Source organism: Solea senegalensis, linkage group LG10 (assembly GCF_019176455.1).
Source record: "Solea senegalensis isolate Sse05_10M linkage group LG10, IFAPA_SoseM_1, whole genome shotgun sequence".
Classification (NCBI taxonomy): domain Eukaryota; kingdom Metazoa; phylum Chordata; class Actinopteri; order Pleuronectiformes; family Soleidae; genus Solea; species Solea senegalensis.
Window position 1 is genome coordinate 7074775 of NC_058030.1, and position 26183 is coordinate 7100957.

Below are 26183 nucleotides of genomic sequence, written 5' to 3' on the forward strand. Positions count from 1 at the left end.
TAAATCACATCACTTGTAGATGGTGAAGCATTTGTTTAAATTGGGGTCAAGCATTTTCAGGTGTCTGCTTTGTCAATACTCTGGTGCCACGTCTTGCTAAACACACGAGAAGCTCTGAATTGTGGAACTGCCGCCTCTTGCAGATGTTACAACAGCAATGGCTGTTGAAAGGCTGCAGGGAGAGAAAATGAGATCTGAGGCCAAGAAAGTGGAATTGATTTCATGCTTAGCAAAATGAGGGTTTCAGCAGAGGACCTTTTTGTGGCGAGGCTACAGAATCAGAAGGAACGTTTGTCTGGGCAACTGGGAGATTTATAGTTTTTCACGCAGCCAACATTGGAGTTAGCATCATCCCAAATGGCTGGCAAATATTGCTTGTAACTGTCAGTGTAGGACAGGAAAGGCAGGTATAGGTTAGGGAGGGCATCCATCGGTGAGCTCTTACTGGATGTGAGGACCTGTCACACTTGACCAGGTGAGCTACCTGAAGATTTGTCATTTGTTTACTTCTTTTTTTTCTTTTGTTGTGACTTATCAAATTCTTCCTTGTTTTGAAGAGATGAAGGCTGCAGCACATTCCTCCATGTTGGACACCACGACCTGGAGAAGTCCCGTCCTGGATGGCTCCGGTGATGACCTAGCCCAAGATGAACCGACCCTTCTACGACGAGGACTTCGCCCAAGATGAACCGGCCTTTTCAACCTTGTTTCCACGGGATGTCTTCAGGTACGTTCTTTCAGATGGTACTCAATATGTTTAATCCATATTTACTTAATACTAAAGTGTGCTGACTCTTATTTTTATTCATTTTTTTGTTAGATGTTAGACCTTGCCTAACTGTACACATGCCTCAATGGCTGCTACGTCAACAGGACATGGTCACAGAGATTTTTCTTTCATTTTTTTTAAATGGACTTTAACCCCGTCCCTCCCTGACCCACAACCACACATGACAAAACATTTTACATGTGATGCATCACCACACTAAAATACAGATACTGCTACTTTCAGCCTGTAATGTTAGACATTGAAAACTTGTATTTATTGCCGTCTTTAAGTCAAGTAAAACTGTTGTTCTTAACTTTATGGTTGACTTGTATTTTTTCAGTCATTCTGTGATTAGTGTTATTTTGACAAGTTAGTGCTTTGAACTTAAAGATGTGGAATTCTTTTAAAATGAATTGCACTGATCTGTTACTGTAGACTTGGAACCTTTTGACACTGCTCCAAGTGTTTGGTTGATCTTAACCAAGAAACTCAAACCCTTTATGGATTTGTACAAGGTTGTAAAGGGAATATAATAAATTGGACTTTAAAGGAGGGAATGCTACAGTGGATGGTGATGCTGCTACTTGCCCCCGTCTCACAACTTCCTTACTTCTAGCCACTAACACTAAATATGGCTAATGCATAAAAATATGCCACTGAACATTAGACTACTTTGCTTTAAAATGCCTTCTTTTAACTACAGATGTATTTTTTAATATTTTATTTCATCTGGCTTTTCATTTTATCTTTTTTTTCTGTCTTTACCATTTTACGCTTAAAGGGTTTATTTTTCTACTATGGAAAGCACTGTGTAGAGTTGTTTTTAAACGTGCTTTTCAAATAGTTATTGGAACAGTGTTGCAGTACCATTTATACCAGCAGCAATATGAGCAGCCACACATGCAATGCTAATATTTCTGACTGTCTCAGCCTCAGGTAGGCGATGTGATGAATCACAGCCAGATAACGCTCCACACGTTAGTGCAGGAAAATATTCAGAAGTTAAATAAAACACCAAAGTGTGAGGCACAGGTGTACAAGATGTAAAGATCAGACTTGGGACAACCGAGCGGTAGACAAAGAAGTCAGTGGCTTGTTGCAAGCTGCAAACACTGGTGACCGAAGATGGAGAGAGGGGCGAGGAGATGATTCTTCCAGTCTCAGCATCCAGTGCATCATGAATTCGACAGGAAAAAGAGATGACCGACATTTTGGTTGTGTGATGATGCTTTTTTTTAAAAATTTTATATCTAATCAATTCACCAGTCTAATGCAATGTCCCAAGTCTGATCTGGCTGTGAAATGTTAGCTTTACTGAGTCTGTGACATTAATAATTAGATTTACATTCCGGGTGATTTAAACAGTGATTGGAATGTCGAGGTTTTTGGTGCAGTAAGAAATAAGTAGCTTTTTCTTGCAGACATGTGTAATTTGTCACAAGTTATTATGGCGAGACGATGAGAGTTTGATGCAGCGCTGATGGCTCATTGAGATTAGCTGCGCTGATCGAAATTACTGCAGAGAGAACAATTTAATTGTATTTAAGGGGGGGTGAACTCTCTGAAAATAGCTTTAGTCCTAAATTTGTTTCTGAGACATTTTTTAAAACAAACTTAACTATTTCCATCCTGGAAGGACACATAAAAGCATTATACAATGCAATGAAACAGCTCTTTTATTATGTGCCATGTATTGAGTCATGTATAATCACCCTTTTTAACCCTTAGAACACATAGCATTTTGGCTGCTTTTTTCCTTTTTTACTATGTTTAAATATACAGTATATACAGAGGCTTTAAGAATGTGCAACATAGAGTGTCGTATATCCTTTTTTCACCACAGACTAGGCTATCTGATAGAAAAGAAAATAATTTTCACCAACTATATAAACACACTTGAGCCAAAAGTACTCAAAATGTTTGAAATTGTATTGAATTTGTGAACTTTGGAAATACGTCAGTTCAAAGTTCATTTGGTTTTATGAACAAAAATAAAAGAAAAACGGTCCATTTTGTGACCTCTTCACAATTATTGCTACTTTATATCACTACTAAAAAAATAAAACTTTGACTCAACAACACATAAGCCTGAATATGTGACCTATTTTGCTATTTAAGATAAGATAAGATAGTCCTTTATTAGTCCCGCAGTGGGGATTTTTACATTGTCACAGCTACAATACAGTAAAGATAATAAATAACAAACATGGTGCGCGTGTTTGAGTGAATGATGTGTGTGAGAGTGTAAGTGGATCCTGAGAGCTGATTGGTCCTGCACAGGAGGTTCCAGTATAAGAGGCCTGGTCATCCCAGCTGCAGTGGACTCTCTTGAGCCACTCACAGCCGGACTGCCAGCAGACACTTGTGCTTGCGTTTAACCCATAGTGCACCTGGGGGTGTGTGTGTGTTTATAGGTCACATGTTCAGGCTTTAAAAAATGTAGGGGGGGTTTGTCTTATGTGTTGTTGAGTCAAAGTAATAGTGATATAAAGTAGCAATAATTGTCCAGAAGTCACATAATAGACTATTTTTCTTTTGTTTTTGTTCATAAAAACGAGCCAAATGAAACGTGACATATTTCCAAATTTCACAAATTCTATCCGATTTTACACATTTTAAGTACTTATTGGTTGGTGATCATCAGATTACCTAGGTTGTGCTGAAAATAAAGAACAGAAGACAGTCTGTTGCATATTCTTATAGCCTCTGTATATACTGTACGTTTTACTCTGAGCACTGACTTGTCCAAGAGAATTTGTCCCCAACATTCAGGGAATGAATGAAAAAAAAAAGGGTCCAGAAAGACACACGCGTTTGCGTGAGTTGAAGACTTACAAAACCAAGTCAAGGGCTAAGCAGCAAATTGCAATATTATAAAGACAACCCAGTCCCCCCCACATCCCCTCACCCCCTTCCACCTCCAAAGTAATTACTGTCTGTTTAGATGATTACCTGTAATTACTTGTTAGCTGTCAGCATCAGGCAGAAATACTGCTCCTGAGACATTAGGGAGAAGACATGGAGGTGGAGGAAGGTGGATTCAGAGGTAAAGTTGGACGGGGCAGAGGTGGTAGGAGTGAAGATGATAGAAGGAGGAGGATAGAGAATAGAGAGGATTTGATGGAAAAAGAGCAATGTGTGTGGGGGGGTGTAGAAGGAGACATAGGAGGTGGAGGAGGAGCTGAGGACAGAGAGCAGTGTGTTGACATGTGTTCCTGTCAGTCAGGGTCAAGCGGATGTTGTCTCTTCTTTCAGCTGACGTCCATCAGAGTGTGCCGGTGAATTAATCTCCCCTTCATTTGCAGAGATGATGCAGACCTCTGACAGCAGCGGTAATTGTAGGGCTACTGAGTCGCTCTCTGATGACAGCGAAGCTGCTTTTTTTGGTGCATGTCATGTGACAATCAAGATAAAAACATGATTAAGCGGCTCATTCGCGCAGTCCTGTTCTTTTAAATGCTATTTTGCCACTAACTCGAGAACACACAGGACGATCAGAGGAAGGGGAAGGAACAGGAAATTCAGACTTCTCTCTGTACTGAAGGCTTGAGGGAGGTAGTAATCTCTATAAAGTATTCTAAATACTACATGTGAATATACAGAGACAATAATTTGTGTTTTTGATGAACTTTTTTTAGAGGAGATTCACAAAAGAATTCAGTTGTAGATGTTTCTTGCAACTCCAATTCCAATTGAACATCTCAGGGTTGCATGAAATGCCAACGGAAAATTGATGTTTTGGACGTCTTAGTCTAATAGTTTCTTTTTGTTTTGTTTTGTTTTATTCCACAAAGGGAAGGTGTCATCCCATTGTGATGTTATCCATTTGTATGTGAACTGCCATTTTGAGGCCTTTTGGACACTATTAGCTGTCAGTCACACAATCCTATATTGCCTATTTGACACCAACATCTTGAAACTAGTGACTGAGGCCAGAAACACCTTCAGTTTCACATCATAATTTGAACATGATTTTCTCACAAACCTTGCATGCAAATAAGTGAGGTTGCAGGTTTCATGCTCTTCTGGCTTGGCTTCACGTTCTGTTGCCAACATCCATTTGATGAAGGTCCTATAATGGAAAATGCACTCCCTTGTAAGAGTTTGAGAACCCCTGAATTACAGGGCTATAAACGAAAGGTAACTGTCTAACTTATGAATACATTAGGCTTCAATCAGAAACCTTTGGCTTCAATTCCCTTCACCTTCCCCACATGATGCCGCGTATCTCAATTTGATGCGCCATAAACTGTCCATTTCCCACAACTGAAAATAATCAATTGGCTTAAACTGGTAATTGTTGTTGCTGTGTGACTGTTAATTACAACAAGGAACTGATAATTGTTGCAGTGCAGTGTCTTCAGATAATATTGTGTGATGATGGAGATTAACACAAGCAGCTGAAATAAATAATCAACAACCCCGGCTCCCCCACTTATGCGCCCATAAATATCAATTAACAGTTTGAAAATTAACTTTGCAATGTGTAAATGGACTTAGCAACACTAAAGTACACTGGAAACAGCTGAACTGGAGACATTAAATCCACCTGACAGGTGTATGACATAAAACACAAATGTGGCCTTATTTTATGTTTTTTATTGATTAACACTTCAAATCATCAACTAATCCCAACTCACTGTATATTAGAACAAACAATGTACTTGAAGATACATGCAGACTGTTATCTCAGCAATGAAGACAGTTACGCCTGGATTATAAAGGTATAATCCTGCATGATTCACAACAAAATGGCCCGTGATATTGACCTTTGACCACAGTTTCACTGTCTACATCTGTGGACCATATCACAAACACAAGACTATCTGTATGTTTCAGAGTAAATGATTAAATGATCTGTATTTTATTGTTACTTTTGTTTGTCTTGATGAATTATAGAGGTGCTTTACACTACAGATTACCATTCACCCACTCTATTCCACGTCATTCACACCCATTTACACCCACGTTGCCAGCTCAGCCAACAGAAGCAAGTTCTGGTTGACGACCAACTTTTTAGACAGAAGACGACCTGCTCTACGCTTAACAAACAATTGACTTTATATATTTTCTGTTATTGTTTTACCTTTCAGTGCTATATTGCGAGCATACAATGATGTCCCTGTGGGACAGCCATATAACACGGATGGGGGAGACACCGTGTGATATCACAGCATTACAGATCCTGATGTGAGGAGAGTACAAAGCAAAGATGAATGGACAGAAGGGGGTGCGGGGGGAATGGTGATGGAGGGAGAGAGGGAGGTGGAAGGGGGGCCGTGGAGAGATATCAGCCTGTTACAGACGTGAATTTAAAGACATTAATAAGACTAATAGAGAACACAGGACATGAGTTTAATGTTCAGGTCAGCAGCATCTGATCATACATTAGCCTCCATCACTTCATTCTTATTCACTGCTGGGAGACGCGCGGGTACAGGGGTCTGAATGTGAACTGGCTAAAATATGAGCACACACTCTCACCGCTGCCAATTACAGTAATGCATCTGACACGGGGCCTCTGAATTAAATTAAGCACGGGAACGACCGACCGACCGACCCCTGGCATATGCAAATGGCCGTGCGTGTGTGGGGGGGGCAATAAGACTGTACTCCCAGGAAAATGACACTCAGTCATTTTAACAAGTGCTTCAACGTGACATATGTTCAAGTGGCAGCGCCCTCTAGTGACAGCAGTATTTATGATGCGGGTAAGTGAGCAGGTGTAAATGTAATAGCTTACTAATATATACCTATACTAAGTATGATGTCAAATGTTGTGTATTCCATATACATATATATGGATAGATAGATTTCCTTTTCATATTTAGGTATTACACTGATAGTTTTATTACCAAGCTATTACCCAAATATAACTTTGGAAATAAGGAGGTATTATTGTAATTTTACACCACAATTACACACCTATCATGCTGTTGCCACGTTGTTATTGTACAGTGATGTAAGGTGTTGCATGAATCCCTCGTCCCTCATTCCATTTCTTCTTCATTCCAGTAGGTGGTGGTGGAGCAGTGAGGTTATTTGTCAACCTCCATTTAAATCAAAGAGAAGCGTTGTCGACACCTCCATAAAGGAGATTACTGTATGCTTGTCTGTTTAGCAACTCAAAAATGAAGGGACATGTATGAATAATATTTTACAGGGATAGAGGTTGTGGACCCAAGAAAGAAATGATTAGATTTCTGCGGGGATCTGGACAATGGTGGAGGTTTGCACTCTTCTAATGCTTTCTTTAGTTACTTTATACGTTTATCATACTGTCTGTTCGTATCTGGATGACAGACGAAGTGTTAATTGTATAAAAACTTTTGAAATGTTGATATGACACGTGTGCGGGACAATTTGCCAAAACATAACATTCAGTATTTTTTTTCTCCCCCCAATAAAGAATGTAAATGTGACGTTTTCCTTTATATTATCATTATTCACGGGACTAACTGTGTTGTCACGAAATGTCAAGACGAAATGTGTGATTAGTATGAACATGTACAGGCGGCGGAACAGGTTACTATTATTCTGTCAGACGCAGAGACAGAGCAGCTAACCTATTTAAAAAAGAATAAAGCAGATGAGTTAACTATAAGGGGAGAGAAAAAATAAAACTCTCGACATGAAAAATGACCAGTTAAAAATAAATTCTACAAATGATGATTTTTTTTTTACAGTAATTTAACTAAATGTGTTTCAGTCTCTTTCCCTGGTTAACTGATCACACGTCAGGTGGAGCGACTGCCTCTGGAGGAAGACGAGCATTTTGGGGCTCTTTGGGACTCCCAATACTCTGGATCAGAATATAGAACTATATTCAAAGCCGTCTTGCATAACTTTCTATTTTCCATCCTTACATTTAAGCCACTGCCGAGTGAGTTCACACAATGCTGGTGACAGGATTACAGAAATACGCTCTATGAGACTCTCAAAACAGGGTTTGTTTGTTTTTTTATTCTTTTGTTACCCAGCGAAATCCCCACACTGTGCACACACAAAGTGATAAAGCAAAGTGGTAGAAGCACAACAGCAACATTGCACATTGAGTAAAGCGAGGTGGTTGCAACAGGTTGGAGTGTGGCTGAAAAATCCCCAACAAGAAGAAAAGACTCAAAAGTTTTGTGTTGTAATGGGAAACTGACTGAATGGCAGATAGATAGATAGATAGATAGATAGATAGATAGATAGATAGATATACACTCTCTCTTTCTCACCACAAACTCTCAGCTCTCATTTTAACCTTGCCCCCTCCACCCCCCCTCCCTCTCTCTCTCTCCATCCTTTCCCTCTTTCTCTAGGCCCTCCCACTCCTCCCTCCCTCCTCCCTCCCTCTCTCTCCTCCCTCCTCCTCAGAGAACCAGCTCCGTCTCTCCCTGCACTTGTCTCTTCAGTCAAGGAGAAACTAATTGGAGGGAAGAATAGAAGAAAGGAGCTGTTGGAAAACTAAACGCACCAAAACTTTACTTCTCTACAGCATGCCACAGAAAGGTAAGCTTGCTCACTCCTTCTCTCTCTCTCTCTCTCTCTCTCTCTCTCTCTCTCTCTCTCCCCTCCCCCCCAGTCTCACTCACTCTTTCTGTTTCTCTCTCCCTCTCTCCCCCATCTGCACTTCTCTATCTCCATCAGTCAGGCATGCAGTTTGGAAAAAAGTTTAATTTTGTTTAGCAGATAGGATGACAAGAGTGTTTCACGGTGTGATGTGAAAGTGGAAAGAAGAGGGGAAAAAAAGGACATACTTGAGAAAAGAGAAGCAAAGGAAAGAGGAATAGAAGCAGGTGTTCAGTTTAGCAGCTTCAAAACAGAAGAACGAGCGGAAAAAAAAGGTGATAAGTGACAAAAAACAGGAGGAGGGAAGGAGAGAGACAGTTTTCTCATCACCTTCCTGATGTCAGAGGTGTTTCGTCAGTGACTGTTCAAAAATCTGGATTTGTTTTCCAACTATTTGAAAATAATTGTGTGAGACAGCTGCATTTTGTGGAAAAAACACAGCTTTACTTTCAGACTGCTTTACGAAATGAGTCAACACTGCATGTGTGTGTGTGTGTTCTTAATGACACTGCATTACCTTTATATATGTACAAAAAACAATGCATGTGAATGCTTTTGGTCAGAGTCCCTGACAGTGTGAGCAGGACATGGGTCAGCAACAAACAACAAACAAACAAACAACAACCCACTGAGGGCGTGTGGTGATGCAGCAGGGACCGATTTGGATGAAGTGTGAGGGTGAAGGACAGATTAGACGAGAGAGAGAGAGAGACACAGTTCAATGTATAATGTTGCGAGGACAGATGTAGTGATGGACTGTCTGTTTCACACTTTTCAACTCACTTTATCAATTATGTTCCTGGAAATTCACATTTTTACCCTCAGTATGATAAACATCCGTCAGCCTGAAACATGTTCCTCAGTCATTCAACACAGTCATTTCACTTTTCTTTATCATTGTTTGTTTGCTTGTTTGTTTTCTACTAATTCTGAATCAGACAGCTTACTCTGACTCTGTGTGACTTTAAATTATTAATAAATAAGTGTGTTATTATATGACTATCTAAAACACACCTATATAGCCAGCAAAGTATTTTTTTTTCCCTTTTACACTGAAAGGACCAAACTACAACAAGATTAAAGCCATTATTATGATCATTATTATTGCTGGTAGTATCATTATTATCATGATTATTATTATTGTTATATAAAATACGTTTTTGTTTACTGGCAATTAAAAGACAATGATAGAGCTGAGGATTTATTGTAAACCTTAAACCTTATTGTAAAACTGTTTTCATGGTGAAGGCCGTTTAACGTGCGTCTGTGAATTCATGGTGGAGGCCTCACGAAACAGGCCGCGGTGAATTTATATAAAAAATTTACATTTAATGTATATATATTTATATAGGGAAGAATGAAAAAACGTGTGTGTGTGTGCGCGCGCGATACAAGATCGTTTTAACCGATTATCTAAATCGGCTGTTAATTAACATCTTAATTAAATCGGGGCCAATTAACCGCATGATGAATCATCCGGCGCGTGAGTGAGTGGTGCGCAATATTTGGTTGTGTGTGTGTGTGTGTGTGGTTCTGCTGCACGTGCACGACAGGAGCACGCGCACGCACACACATACAGCACCTGAGCCACATTTGGAGATGTTTCAGTGTTAAAGTATTATTATTATTAATAATATTACTATCATTACAAAAATCAAATCCAGATTTAAATTAAACGCACAATAATAAACAACAACAAAAATAATAATAATAATAATAATAACAATAATAATAATAATAATAATAATAGTAAAATGTATGTTTTGCCGGACAATGAACTCACAGAAGAACAGAAAGCGGATAATAAAAGCAGCATCATAACTCTAATGTTTATTACAGAAGACTGTTGAGATGATAATAAAAGTATCACACTATTAAAATAAATAAAATAAAATAAATAAATAAATGTCCGACTGTTACTTATAAGCAGCAGGTTTTCACGAGTTAATTCAGTTAACGTCTGCAAAAAACTGTATAACTGTTTTTCGTGAAACCATAGAGTCCAAACATCATCTAAATAAAACTGTTGTTTGCTTAGTTTTGATGTGTCTATAACTTTATTTTTTATCACGGTCAACATCGCGCATTCATATAAAGTGTAATCTGTGCAATCTGCTCTGCGCTGAAACCATGGCACACACACATTCATATCCTACTGAAACTATAGATATATCATTCTACATTTATTTCTATGTTTTTTTTTTATTACTTTGTTGTATTTTCTATTTTTTTAATATTTATTTATTAGTTCTGTATTTAGTTTGCTGTGCAGGTCCTTATCTTAATTTAATCTGCAAAATGTTTAAACTTAGATCTTTTATTTTATTGCATGATCCAACCACATTTTTTATCTTCACTTATTGTCAGTACCAGAAACACCAAAGCAAATGTGTACATTTGAATTTGGCAAAAATACACAATATTTATTCTGCTTTTACACCCTCAGACGTTTAACGTGGACGCCTGTAGTTTCTGTAATTATACTATTAAACTGTTTTTTTTTTTATTATTGTCATCATCATTATTATTATTATTATGACAGTATACTGATGCAGTGAGAGCAGCAGTGTAAAGCAGCAGCATGTGTCTCCAGCAGCCTCGCCTCTCGCTCTTCTCTCGCGCTCTCAGCGCGCGCTGAATGAGGCTGAATGAAACTTTTATTTTGTCGTCGGCCTGTTCAACACAACTCCTTTATGTCCGTCGCACTGGTCAAATTGGGCTCCCCGTCGCGGTTTTGTTGTCACGGGCTTTTTTTTTTATTTTTTCGTTTTTTTTTTTAACGAGCCGCAGCTAACGAGGCAGCGACACGAAAATCCCGCGGACACACAAAGAGCAAGGCGGGTATTTACCGAGCAGAGCCGCGGCTCCGCTTCTCCGGCTCTTTGTCTCCTTTCACAGGCGCGAGGGCGCCGAGTTACAGCGGGCACAGGGCTGCCTGTAGGCCGGCCCCGTGTGTGTGTGTGTGTGTGTGTGTGTGTGTTCCATGTTCATTAATGCAGGTCGTTAATAACAAGAGCTTCAGAGAAGGAGCTGCTTTGAAGTCTTTATATCGCTTTCCTTTCACCTGAAAAGACCCTGATTTTGAAAACAGCTCTGAAGTCTATAATGAATGTCATGTGCATTAATGTCAACACATAGTTAAAGTGGCCATCCCCCCCCCTGTCATATAGTGCAAAGCATATAGTGATGTTAAAGAGAGAGAGAGCAAATCTCAGTTTCCCACAGAGTTAACAGTGGTTGTTGTGTGGGTCGCCATCAAAATCCTATCATTTTACTACCTTGGGTCGTAACCTACATCCCCTGAAAAGGTCATCCTGATCTGACCTTTACTTTTTAAGTTATGCTGTCCACAGTCAGTGGCAATGTATGTCTTATATAGAAGATTACGCATGAACTGAGGCTGACACCACTGCTCCACCAAAACAGAGCAGTGGTTCTCAAACTTTTTTTGATATCAAATCGCACCTGAGAAAACCTGAGTACCATCATTATCACCAACGGTAAAATACAAAGTCAGCTACGGACTGTTCACAGGAGGCAGATTTATGCTCTTACAATACTCCTCATCCTCACATATACTTCACACACTGGTGTAGGGTTTTATTATTTTTTGTTATTTTTGACGCGCTCCGGGTAAAAATGCCTCAGCTCCACTCTGATCACACACCCTGGTATGTACAGTATAGAACAATATTTCTCCCATACCACTGGTGGTGCACACGCCACAGTTTGAGAACCCACCCATTCCTCTAACCTCTATTTATTTATTGATATACACTCAAATTATTCAGAATTCACAAACATTATATGGTTTACATATATTTTCTACACCCACCCTATTTGTCAAGTATTGTTTACAGTTGAAGTTACGTAATTCAGCTTTAAGCGTTTAAAATGTTCTCCTTCACACTGGCGTCCAAATACACAGTAACTACATTTAACAAAAGAGACTTTCACACGACCAGCAGCTCATGTTATGGCCTTTAACATACATAGTACATTTTTTTAATTTTTGATCACAATTAGTTTTGTACACCTGTGCTTCTTTTATTCTCCATGAATGTGTGACATACATACAAGTATTTTATATTATACAGTATATTGGCCAGTGTATTTTTTTTTAAATGTTCTTCAAAGCCTGGGATTTTAGAATAAACACAGAATAGGAATTCTCAGTCTAAATGTGTATTTGTGTGATTATTTAGTGTTATTATCATGTGACTACATGTATTTTGGCTCTGTCCTGATTGGTTCTCTCCAAATGGCACTATAGGGAACTTTGAGTTTATGTATTTTACTCTTAATACATAGAACAAAATGTTAAATGTCTATAGAAAGTGTTTGTTTTAATATGTAACTTATAACATAACATAGTTTACATTCATAATCATACAATATAATCATTATCTTATAGAACCAGTTATCTTGTTTTTAGTGTATAGATACATACATACAGCTCAGGTAAGCACCGAGAACATTGACAGAGAAAACACTCAGATCCATAGAGTAAATGCAGTTATTTTCACCTATTGGTCATGAAAACTTTCTTCACTGGTGTGAGTGTGAGAGTCTGTGTTCTAAACTTAATGAACATTAGCATACATTAGCATATGAACCAATCACAGGGTGGCATGGCATTCAGACACTGTGTCCACTCCCATTGTCAAGGGTGTTTTTTTTTTTTCTTCATCGTGACATGATTTTCTTTGATGACAAAAAAACGACAACTTTCCTTTCCCTATTTCCACAAAATTCCTACAAACATGTATGTAAAGAAAAAATGCTGCGTTTGTGGCGTTCACAGTCACAACGTGTTCTCCTCTGTGCAGATTACAGAAGTCAGACGAGCTGGGAGACTGGTGTGGCATCCATGATGCAAAACAGTGAGTTACAACCTCAAACCTGTGTATTATTGTCATGTATGCATCTGAGCTGTAGGAGCTATAACTGTTTATATGTGCAAATGATGTCACTGTCATCAAGTTTTCCTTTGAGATGTCATTTCCTTGTGTGAGTCAAATTCACCATCCTCTCATTTGCACACCAGAAAGGGAATTAGCACCAAATGTGCAATTGTTTTGTGTTTAAAGGGATAGTTCTGTTTCTTGAAGTGTGGTTGTATGTGGTATTGACACTGAAGCTGACTGCCTCCTTCACCCTGAACTCACAGGAGAGAGAAGGCAGGAGGCAGGCACACACTCAGTGACAACATACAGTCACTGCCATGAGGGACATGACACAGATTCTAATAAGTTAAAGGGCCACTTCACCCAAAAAATAAAAAGATTTTTGATCATCAGACAGTGGATCTGAGACAGAGGAAGTTGGGATATAAAATTGACAAAAGGTTGGCATCAAAGTCACTTCCTTCAAAGAAAATAAAAGCCACTCCCCTTTTCTTTCAAGTTTTATAAGTAAAAAAAAAAAAAAATTAAATTTAACAAAAAGGAAATCTGCAGCATCATAATGATTTTAAGTTTATCCAAGACTGCTCACTCTCCTGCACCAAGGTCCAAAGATTATCAGTGAAGTTGTCTTAGTTAAACCTGAAGAAGAGATTTCAAACAAGGGAGCCACAAAATAAAACATTGGAACTCATGGATCGACGCAGCGGTTCTTCAACAACTCCTGTCTACCACGATGTAAAATAAAATAGCTGATTTTCTGGCGGATGTTTTCAGCAAGCGTTTACCTGCTAGGGTCAGATACTATGTCTCAGTCAGGACCTTTTACAACCACACTTTTAAGAATCACAACTGCCACTTAAATGTATGTGAGCATGAGAATAATGTGTGTGTGTGTGTGTGTGTAATAATGTACCTTGTTGGGTGAAACTGACAAAGAACTCCACCTCACTTCTTCTTTCTTAATGCGGGACAAGAGGTCCATGCCGTCTGCAGTGAAGGTGTGTGTACTATACTTCCTCTTTGTGTGCCTCTGCTTGTCTCGTTGTCCTGCAACTCCCTCTGCTACGTCCCTGTCCGTCTTACGCCAGACTTTGTCAGATTGCTCTACTCTTTTATTTTTATATTTTTACTCACTTGAGTAAAGTTGTTGACTGTGCTGTGCAACAACCCCTGCACCAAGAACCTCCTTGAGAAAACTGTGTGTGTTTTAAGGCCTGCTTGTCCACTCTTAGCATGTTTAGGAATTGTTTTTTGTCTTTTAAGTAAATGTGAATTAGAGGATTTCAGACCTCAGAGTCCTGCTTAAATGTAGAATACGTTGTCAAACACTTGGTCAAATGAAGAATAAACTCAAAATCATTATGATGCTGCAGAGTCAATTAAAGTTAAATTTGACCCGGTTTTTAGTTTATTTTTTTAGATCTTTTACTAATTTGACAGAAACACCTTAAAGAGCAGTGTAGGACTTTTATTTTCTTAGCAGGAAGTGACTTTGAAGTCAACTTGTTGTCAATTTTATGTTTTTTTGGGGGTTTTTTAATCCCAACTTCCACTGTCTGATGATCAAATAACATATTTATCTCAGGAAATTAGTGGAAAAAAAAAAATTTCTTGGGTGAAGTGAAGTGGCCCTTTAATGGAGAAATATACAAAAAAAAAATCTGATTTTCTATATGGACTTTGGTCCAGGAGAGTGAGCAGTGTACATAAAACCCATAGCAAAATCTGTTTTACTGAAATCTCAGGCTTGTTCTCTGTGCTGTGGGGAAGTTTGAGAGGGGATGTGATTCCGCTGACACAGGCGTCCGACCGCAGGCGACTTTGTTTGCAGCGCTTGGACTTAACGGCGTTTCATGTCGTTTGAGTCGGAAGACTGCTGATAGTAACAGTACATGGTAAAAGTGAAAATTAATTGAAGTACGCCTCAGTGTGAATGAGCTGATATAAAGTGAAAGCTGCTGATCTGCTCCCAGGGGCCTGCCTGCCTGCCTGCTGTGTGTGTGTGTGTGTGTGTGTGTGTGTGTGTGTGTATGTCACAGAGGGACCTCAGCCAAATTGACTCCATATGTCTGTCTATTAATTGTGTGTCAGCAGAGGACAGCCTGGGTGTGTTCCTCTGGGAAATGACACTGTGATTAACAATTTCTACCGCAAAACAATTGAGCCCAAAACACAAAGTGAACATGATGTGAGACAGAGTGTGAGGGAGAGAGTAAAGTATTCCGGCGTTCCTCTCAAAGTTAGCAGCACCTTCTGCAGGAGAGGCCCTGACTCGTCCTGTAATTAAATTAATCCTTGTGTCCAGAGTATTGTAGGGTAAATCCTTGTTTTGTTTTTATATATCTAAAAAAGATGATGGTGGTGATGGTGTCACAGAGAATCTCCCTTTGCTTCTCACCTCTGTCCTCTATACAGTATTTGCAGCTCAATGAATGAAGGTTTTAATTAACCTAGAAATAATTTCCCTAATCGCTAATTAAAGTACTGATTAACAATTATAAAAGACATACAGAGGAAATAGCAGATGCCTTCCCTTCAGTGCAGACCAAATTAGGGTCGCACAAAGTGGAATAAAAGAATATTCTGTCTTTCTGTTTACGACATATATATATATATATATATATATATATATATGTATATATGTATATATATATATGTATATGTATATATGTATATATATATATACAGTGATAAACACATTTATTAGACTACCTGTAATAAAAATGACAAAAAAACTGAAAATATTATACCCAGATTTGAGTTGACTCACTGGGCTTCAGAAATTATAACATTCAACATTCACTAAAACTATTTTCTTCTGTTCAGGAATGCAAGTAAATAACTATAATTTGACATTTTATAGAAATAACAATGAGAGTTATTATTTTTCCAGTTGTTATCTGAAAATCCACGGATGACAACAATCATTATATTTTATCATTAAAAAATATACTTTCAAATAAAGAGTTTCTACATACTGGTGTATTAACCGTTACAGAAAAATAAAAAAATGATTTTGATCATTACCAATGCTGTGACATAAACCTTACATTGGGTGGTGGGTGGTCTAATAAGCACTATATATATACTGTGAAGTGAAATTGACTTCAGTCGCTCAATTCTGAATGAACGGTAGGTTTATTGTAAAGTGCAATGTATCATCTGCATAGTAATGAACAATAATGATGTGTACACCATAATTTCTTCAACTTGGGGGGGCGACAGGACATTAAATAAAATAAGCTTCATTATCACATTAGGGGGACAAACATTTACATGTTTAACATTCTCTTGCTCACCATAATAGATAGAGAGAATAGATTGTATTCAAAACACAATGGGTGCTGATTTTGACGCAACACAACACTAGTTCTCAGGAAAAGTCACCAACCAAAAAGTCTGTTGCCCCTTTAAAAAAAATACATAAACACATTAAACCTACTTCTCAAAATCTTTGTTTTTAGTGAGCTCTCATGTTTTGATTTATGTCATATCATTAATATGAGGAAACACAATCATAAAAGAGTATTTCATTCATAATGTACCTGCTAAATATTACATATTTGTGGGGAAAACCAAAACATGTTGTCGTTTTTCATACTTGCTGTGGTCCTCTCTCTCTGTCTCTTTCTCTCTCTCCCTCGCTTGCTCGCACCGTGTGTGTGTGTGTGTGTGTACATGCATTTGTATGATTTATTAATGTCCCGTGGAGAGGTTTATAAATGTGCAATATGCTTTCCCCCCACAGAGCCATTAAGAGACAATAGACAATTGATTCAGTGTAAATCCCTACTTAACCTGCACAGTGTCAGAACACAGTCTGCTGCCAGAGCTCCACAGCGGTTTGATCAGAGCATATTTTTTATTTATTCATTTATTTTTTTAAATCAGTCCGTCAGCAGCCACAGTTTGATTATTTCGAAATGTGGTTCCAACATGTGTAAAAATAAATAAATAAATATATAAATAAATAAAAAACCAGAACACTTTGCTCTTCCAGTGTCTGGCTGTCAGGAGCTTAGATGACTGAACACTCAGAGTCAATCATTTAAATCACTGCTCTTAGGTCACATGTCCTCTCTGTGGCTGTCAGAGCATATGACATATATATAAATGATGTAATTGAATCAAAAAATAATCACTTTAATAATTATATAAAGAACGCAATAACTGAATTACGCTTTTTTTGTTGTTGTTTTTTACAAAAGTATATAAATATAAAACTGTAGTTGTATAGGATGTAATAAAGACCAACGTTTGTGTAAACAATGGAAAACAATACCATTTGTACATTTTGAAAAAAGGCTCATATGTTTCATATTAACATTTTTAAAGTTCTCAAATATTGTGGTGGCGTCTTACATATTGTGTTTTTATTTCATTTAAACCAAAATACAGGCTACTCACTGTCTACAATGCATTCCATATTCATAAATAAGAAATGTTTATTATCCTTATGTCCTGTGGTTGTGCACAGATGTACCGTGGGAAAATTATGATTCTCAACTAATTTTTATTGCAGTGAATAGATTTTTTTTGACAGAAACTTTAAGGAATTCACATAATAAAAGGCGTAAAAAAAATTGCATAATTCTCATATAGCAGCAACACTGTAAAGACACACATGAAGGAAACCTTTGATTTGAGAGGCTTCAGATGTCCTCTACTCCCTCCTCTTCTCATGCATGTGCCTGATCAGTGTGAGCGTTCATCTGCACTGATGTGTGTCCCTCGTCATCACCACTCAGCTGCTTTGATTCACTTTTTTTTTCTTCTTTTTTTTTGCTTCTAGGTCACAGTGGCGTAAACCAGCTGGGCGGTGTGTTTGTGAACGGGAGACCATTACCTGACTCTACCAGGCAGAAGATCGTGGAGCTCGCACACAGCGGAGCTCGACCCTGTGACATATCCAGAATTCTGCAGGTAAACTCGCCTCTTGTTTGCAGAATGCTGTGGTTTTAGATCAGAGAAACACAAAATAGAAACGGTATTTGCATCTGTACAGAAGGCAGCACAGTTTACATACAAAAATATAAATTTTAAGGCAGGATTTAAAAGTCTCTGGGGTCGGGGAGACCCTGTCACCTCTGGCCTTAAGTCTGCTTTGAGGAACTTCCAGCAGCAGTTGGTCAGAAAACAATTAACAGAAGATTAAAATCAATACGAAAACAGACCAAAGGAAAACTTACTTACGTGCTTACTTATGGTCTACATTTACATCTACTCGAGAGACAAAATAGTCAAAAGTCAGTTTGATTTCAGTGGGCAGTCCAAACCACACAAACAAATCAGGCAAGGCAAAAATCCCAAAACCAAAAATACAAACCGGGTCGAAACATTAATGGACAAACACTTGGACACACTTCAGAGAGCAATCCATCATTGAGGAATTATGCTGAATGTTGGACTATGTACAAGTTGACTAGGTGAAAACAGCAGGGACAGGAAGTTGGTGTTGTCAGGTAAATGGCAGGAAAACTAAACAGACCAGGAATATGACAATATTTGATTTGACAAGGCATCTAACTTGAATTTAGTAATTATTTTATGGTTCTTTTACATTAACACATATTTCATATTATATAGTAGCCGCAGAGAGTTGTGTATGCCTTTCACTCATGCACACACACACACGTCTGCAGTTCCATTTATAATAACAATAACAATAATAATAACATGAGGGTCTGCATCTGTCTGGGTGTCTCATGGAGGCGTATCTGATCCCACATTCTCTTCCTTTCCAATATGTTTTTCTATACCTGGAACAAAATAATAGGCTGCCCACTTCTGTCCACACAAGGTCCACACGTATATTGGAGACGGGTGAATGACACCTGGTGTAACACCCTGAATTGGCCTTGCGCCAAAACATGAAAACAGATTTTGATAATTGCCATGATAATTATTCAGACCAATCTAAAACAGTAATTACCAAAACTTTTTTATCATTGCGGCCCAAAAAAAGAGCAAATTTGTCCTTAAAGTAAGGACTAATTAATCTATAATACATAATGTCACTTTGAATTAGGAAGTGAATCATTTCTAAGAGATGTTCAGTCATTTAATTACAACTTCATTTTACGCATGTTAGTTAAAACATATACATATAAAAGGTTGGAGAAATTGTGCAAATCTGTGAGTGAGTCTTTAGGGAATCCCTGATCTAACATGTGTATAATGTGGACTGTTTTTGTGTCCAGGTGTCGAACGGCTGCGTGAGTAAGATCTTGGGCCGGTACTACGAGACTGGCTCAATTCGCCCTCGAGCCATTGGAGGGAGTAAACCCAGAGTGGCCACCCCAGAGGTGGTGGGAAAGATCGCGCAGTACAAAAGAGAGTGTCCGTCCATTTTTGCTTGGGAGATCAGAGATCGACTGCTGGCAGAAGGAGTCTGCACCAACGACAATATACCTAGCGTAAGACCCTTTTTATACGCTCTACCAACAGCAGGAGCAGTGTTATCTGTGTTGGTACCCTACAGTTTATTATTTGTGAGGATAACCCTTGCCTGACACTTTGGCACACAAGCCACTGAACCTTAACTAAGTGAACGACCTGCTTCACCTCCTGAGTCACAGCCGCTCCAGTTGTGCTGTTAGGAAGCTGCAGTCTGTCCTTCAACACTGTGCCATCATGAGGTTGAACATGTCGTGGTGGCAGCCACGAATAGGCTGAGATGTGAACATGACAGGTGTAACTTCCACGTTACCCAGAGCGAGTAGAAGGTCCCGTTAATTCACCGTGTTCAGTGTTTCTGTTAATGGACGTGATGAAGGCGGACAGTGGGCTGACGTGCTGTTGTGTTTTGTTTTGTTTCACTAGGTTTCCTCAATAAACCGTGTGCTTAGGAACCTGGCCAACGACAAGCAGCAAATGGGCACAGTAGGAGCCGAAGGGATGTTTGACAAACTCAAAATGCTGAATGGACAAACCACGTGGGGGGGACGCTCGGGGTGGTATGCTGGGACAACACTCACTGCCTCTGGTAAGACACTCAGCGTGTTTCCATGCACTGTGACTATGCCATTTGGTGGAAAATCAGTTTACTGAATAAACTATATGTTGATGTTAGCTGTTTTCAAGTTGATGAAATAACAACTTTATCTAGCGGATAGTTGTGAGAATGTTTTACTCTATATTCTACCGTCCATTAACTTGCTGACAGAGGATTATATTATCTCCTCATCATTCCAAAAATGCACTGCTCTGGATTTTTCCATAGTTTTGTCCCTGGGAACTGTGGAGCATGTGCAGAGCATCTTGGCCAGTTTTAATTTGATTGGTAATGATAATTTAAAAATGACCTCCTCTGATGATCCTACTACAACAACACTGGGATTGACCGCAGGGCTCCTCTAAACTGCTAAAATGAAGTAGTGAATATTGAGCATCCGGAGCTCCCTTTCCTTTTCCTTCCTGCGTTTGTGGCCGAGGGCCCCATTTGCTCTGTGGCGAGCTCATATGCTGCTACTCCTCCTCCACCACCCTGGGATTAACAACAGTGAAACGAAGTCATGCCATACTACCACGGCTGTTGCCTCCCCATCAGTCCACAGCATGTTTGTGCCCGCATGTGTGTGTGTGTGTGTGAATGTGTATCGAGGAGGAGGAGGAGGGGGGCGTCTGCTCTCATTTGTGTCTCTTTCTGCCTGACTGACTGTGACACTGAGCAATGGCTTCATTCTGTTTTGCAGGCTCTGTCTGCTGGGGATAATGAATAATTAGGCTAGCACCACAAATAACATAAGTTCCACAGGGAGCGGGAGTCAAGCTCTCGTCTGTTCAGAGATCACATGTTGGAGAGCTCCACTGTGAAATGCCCTGTATCTTCCCTCTTCATTAACTCTTGTTTTAATTGCACAGATTTAAATATTACATACGGCACTGTCTGATCGCAGGTCGCTAAAGTGAAGTGTAGGTACTACAACCATCACTTTAGTTGTTGTTGTCGCGGATACTGCGCCTGCCCGACTTCACGGTTCTTGCAGTGACACTACGAGACATTACGTCTCACTTAACCAAAAGCTTCTCAACGTTCACATCAGCGGGAGACAAAAAGTATTTAGTATTCAGGTGAATGCAGCATGCATCTTCAACCCCAGATGTATCCTACACAAAAAGAAATAGATAAACAATTTCTATCTCTATCTATAGATAGAAAAATACAAGGTGTGAGTAAAGAATAAAAGTAATATAATGTGTCACTGTGATAGGCTCTCTGAATCAAGCAAATATCTGAAAACCCCTGTTAATCGTTCGCACCTCTTTTTGTCCCTCCAGAGTGTCCACAGGCGGAGGGAGGGGAGAGCACCATATCAGTTGGTTCCAATGGCGAAGACTCAGAGGAGACTCAGATGAGACTCCAGCTGAAGAGGAAACTACAAAGAAACAGAACGTCTTTCACGCAGGACCAGATAGACGCCCTGGAGAAAGGTAACTTTTGCTTGTACCGTGCAGCTACACTCAAATTCATTCAGTACAAGTACTGGAAATACTCATTGCCCTGATGTAAACCGACTGTTACAATCATTTATTGCTTTTTCCCCAGAATTTGAACGGACCCACTATCCAGATGTGTTTGCCCGAGAACGCCTTGCCAACAAAATAGACCTCCCAGAGGCAAGAATACAGGTAGGTCCTCGTATTTGGGTTTCAGATATAAAATTTGTCCTCCCACCACTCTCTCCTCCTCTTTGCTTCTGGTAGTTATTGCAGAGATTTGACAAGAGGGCCCTTTGGAGGGGTAGGGGAAGTATCGGTAGACTGAAGAGAATGAGAACTTTACCTTAATAACCACTGGTGTGTGTGTGTGTGTGTTCCTTTTCTGTCCTGGCGTATGTCTAGGTTTGGTTTTCAAACAGACGAGCTAAGTGGAGAAGAGAGGAGAAGCTGAGAAACCAACGTCGTCAGGTGTCCAGCTCCTCCAGCCACATCCCCATCAGCAGCAGCTTCAACACCAGTGTTTACCAGCCGCTTCCACAGCCTACAACACCAGGTAGGGATGAGAACCCACATTTGACAAAGCTGCATTGGTTCATCCACCAAAAATCAGTAATTATCTTGCAGAAATGATGATATTTTCCCATTATACATTTGTAAACTCTGGTATTTCAAGGGCTATGTTTTGATTGTAGGTGATTGTTGTGTTTTAGCAACAGGTTGACCAAAGTTTTTGAGGTGCATGTCTCGTCTCTTTCATCAGATTAGCAGAGACAGATACTGTCTTCATTTGTGACTGATGACCCAAAACAATCTCAGTCTCCTCATCAATGAAAAAAGAAATTGCTTTTATTGTCCCAAGTCTTCTGGTTGAAAGTGACAAACAGCTAATTGAAGAACCATAGTTCTCTCTGTCTGATTGCTTCATTTATGTTATGCTGCCATATTATTATAGATTTACTGATTAGTAGTGGCAAACACGTTCTGCCCACTGCACCTTTAAAAGACCTGGTGATCAAACCACAAGGATATAAGATTATGTTGCGCTCTGGTCTTACACATCTCAGTAGCACAACTTGGGAAGTGAGTTCTTCTGCTAGATTATATGCCAGGGTGACTTCACGAACTGTCTTTGTTCACTCTGTGTCATACTTTGTGTCTCTCCAGTCTCATTCTCATCCGGATCTGTGTTGGGACGTCCAGATCCAGTTCTGTCCAACGGCTACAGCATCCCAGCCATGCCCAGCTTCAGTATGGCTGCTAGTCTGCCAATGCAAGTAAGTCATTATACAAAACAGAGCAACACACAACGAACGCAACCCTGTCTCTGAAATGTTACATTCGCACACAACTTAATTGCTTAAATTGATTACATTTGTTTAGACGTATCATCCATAGTAACATGGGCCAAACCAAGACCTGTGTTGATGTGTCTTTACAGTGTTATAGGACCATTTTGCTGGGTTTGAACAAATTCTTTATAGATTTTATTCACCCTTGCAGACATTATACAGTATTTTGTCCGCCAGACAGTAACGTATAATGTCTCAGAGGTAATGCGCTATGATATTTGGACTCATCCAACATACGTCTTTGGGCTGTGACAGAGAAATTGCCCTTTAAAGCTCCTGTGCACCCATTTCCACTCAGCCGTGGCAGTGAAATCAGCCTTAACATACTTCATATACCCTTATATGGCTCAACGACCACAACCTTTACTGTGCAAAATTAGTAATTAAAGTGCGTGAAGGTAGAATCTCAACATTTAGGAGGCCATAACAATTGTGGTCACCTAGAAAGATGTATTTTTTTAAAGAATGTATTGTCCTGCTCTCAAGACAAGCAACCACAAATACAGTATTTCATCTGTGTATTTTATTGTATTGTGATTTATGTGATTAGGTGTTTTTCAAATTTGCATGTGAAGCGAAACCCAAATTTCCATATCTGTGGACCATGACGGTTATTATTGAGTCATCACTGTGTAGTATTCAGATCTCTTCATGTGTTACATTAATTGATCTTTCCAGGCATCAAGCCAGACCTCCTATTCCTGCATGCTGCCCACCAGTTCGGCTGTAAATGGAAGAAGCTATGACACATATACTCCTCCACACATGCAGCCACACCTCAACAGCCAGTCAATGACATCGTCCGCAACATCGTCAACAGGTAGGAAGCGGGTTTGGTACTCTATATACACTAAATACATACTACGATAAGATACGGCAGAAATGTAATGTTTTCTCTCGTTAAACAGGTCTGATTTCCCCTGGTGTCTCAGTTCCAGTCCAAGTCCCAGGAAATGAAGCGGACATGTCACAGTACTGGCCACGCCTGTAGTGATGGCATTTCCGTCAACAATCGCTTTGGCCTGCAGTGATCGACCGCGCGGGCAGTTAATGTGCGCTCACTATCCAGTTCACAGCTTCGGAGTCAAAAAAGGAAAAAAAAGAGACCCATCATGGAATAGACCAACGTTGCACCACAGCAAATGAATTGTAAAGAATCTTGTTGATGTTTACGAGACAATTTCAAATTCTGGAGACAAGCAGGACAGATGGGGGTTGGGTTTGAGTCCTCCGTCCAGTTGAGAGACGTTATGACTACTTTAAACTTTACAAGTTCAGCTACAACTGAGTCCCCCGTTCCATGTCATCTACCTGCCGCCGCTCAGTCTAGCTGGTGGGGAACCTGCACGGCACAGGCCCAGAATGAAAAAGCTTTAGCCTGAGCTGTACTCAGGAAGCTCAGGAAGTAGGACTGTCCTCCGCCTCACAGGAATAAGCTGGTCAGTCTCTGTTTGGACATTCTACAGGAGGACATATTACCTCTACTTTCACTCCCTAATTTATATCATGTTGGTGAATTTGTAGCAAAAAAAAAGAAAAATATGTTGACTGAAACACAAAGGGAAGAATTTAATGAAACTTGAAATAAATTGTCTGCAGTGAATCTTTACTAACACACAGTGGAAGCCCTGGACTGGGATGTGTATAGAATTTCAGAATGTGGAGTTTGGTTGTTTGTGTATTGGTATTGTATAAACTCTGACATGGATTAGATCTGCTAACAGGCATGAACTCTTCTAATTTTCTTTTTCTTGTGGGGGTGAAGGGTGGGGAGTCCAAAGATAAAACATTAAACCCACCATTGAAGGACTGGAAACATAACAAACACTTTGCTAGCTTCTAAAACATGCATTTGATTGTGTCTGGGGTGTAAATCTGTTCTTAATTTCAAAGTGTAAAGTGTCTTCTCCAGTGGTTATGGAAGGGTTCCCATAATAAAATTATTCGATTATTATTTATTATAGTCCTTGTTATTTTCAATATCAATGTTGGATGTATTCATGAAGTGTGATTTTCCTCAGATTTGAAGAACACAATGTTTTCGATAAATTCTAATCTGGTCCGGAAAGAAAAAACAAATAATACTTTGTTTGTCCCAGATAATGTTTGACATACAGTATCACCAAACGCTGGAAGATCTGTTGCTGATTTTGCTGTTTTCTTGGGACTAACCAGGTGCTTTTTTAGCCCCAAACCTAATCACAGTTACCCACTGTCCCTAAACCTAAGCAGTTTAAGTACCATTATGTGGATATGCACATCTGTAAACATGTAAATAAGTCATGCTGGTATGTTGGTACCATGTCAGCTCTACCTGGAGTGCTACAAGCTTCAGTGATGGGCCCGCTAACTTTCCTTCCAGGCCACTGTCTGCAAAGACATTATACACGTTTATTTTTCAAAATTCAAGATTCATTTATTGTATATAATTTCCATGTGGAAACAAAATGCAGTACTTTGGGTTATTAGCATGACTATTTACACAGATAATATTCCTTTGTATCCAAGCTGTGAGCTCAACACAGAACACCTGCTAATCCATGTAGTTGTCCAATCGCCAGTCAGGGCAGCACAACAATGCAGAAAAATCATGCAGTCATGCAGCCAAAAATCTAACAGATCAATGACAAGGACCACTGAAGCTTTTCTTGTCTCCCAGATGTCTTCAGGGGTGTTGGGAGAGGTGTCAGGTTTGTGTAAAATGTAAAATGAATTGGGTAAAACACTCATGTCTTATAGTTCTGGCCATGTTCTGTTGCAGTGTTTCCCAACCCTGGTCCTGGGGGAACACTGTCCTACATGTTTTAGATGTTGCCCTGCTCCAACACACCTGATTCAGGTCCAGGGTTGGGAAACACTGTTCTATTACTGCTGTAAATCTCCACCATCTTTACTGTGCCATTGGGCACCAATGAATGAATCAGACCTACTGTACCTCCCTATAGAATATATACGGAGATGAGTGATACAACAGCTTCCAAAAGTGAGGACTCATTTCTAATTTTCCATTTCAACTGACATTCTTGAAATCTGGCTAAAATTCAGTTTGAGTTGGGTTTGGTCACAGCCTGAGCCCAGGTGTTACACACTGTATACTGTGTATAATTTCTTCATTTCGTATCAATGCATATTCAACGACTGTCACGTACACTGCACATA

At 39.5% G+C, this 26183-nt stretch overlaps 2 protein-coding genes across 6 annotated transcripts in view; both read left to right on the plus strand.

Moving 5' to 3' along the window:
* Nucleotides 1–26183, plus strand: part of LOC122776381 (receptor-type tyrosine-protein phosphatase zeta-like) — a 940026-nt gene that overhangs the window by 256870 nt on the left and 656973 nt on the right. The gene's annotated exons all lie outside the window — the stretch shown is intronic.
* Nucleotides 558–24978, plus strand: pax6a (paired box 6a). Of its 2 annotated transcripts, XM_044036935.1 has the most exons (13): nucleotides 558–727; nucleotides 8077–8266; nucleotides 13156–13209; nucleotides 14208–14231; nucleotides 18026–18156; nucleotides 19434–19649; nucleotides 20056–20218; nucleotides 21514–21666; nucleotides 21782–21864; nucleotides 22078–22228; nucleotides 22840–22949; nucleotides 23703–23844; nucleotides 23933–24978. In XM_044036935.1, exons 2-13 carry the CDS (start codon nucleotides 8254–8256, stop codon nucleotides 24013–24015), a joined length of 1323 nt encoding a protein of 440 aa, XP_043892870.1. In that variant the 5' UTR covers nucleotides 558–727; nucleotides 8077–8253; the 3' UTR covers nucleotides 24016–24978. The 2 variants fall into 2 exon arrangements, with proteins under 2 accessions (XP_043892870.1, XP_043892871.1); XM_044036936.1 differs by lacking the exon at nucleotides 14208–14231.

What these genes read in the sequence shown, in the direction of transcription:
- pax6a (XM_044036935.1), top strand. An exon ending in ACATATCCAGAATTCTGCAG is followed by an intron (nt 18,157 to 19,433) that starts GTAAACTCGCCT and finishes TTTTGTGTCCAG; the next exon opens with GTGTCGAACGGCTGCGTGAG. An exon ending in GACAACACTCACTGCCTCTG is followed by an intron (nt 20,219 to 21,513) that starts GTAAGACACTCA and finishes TTGTCCCTCCAG; the next exon opens with AGTGTCCACAGGCGGAGGGA.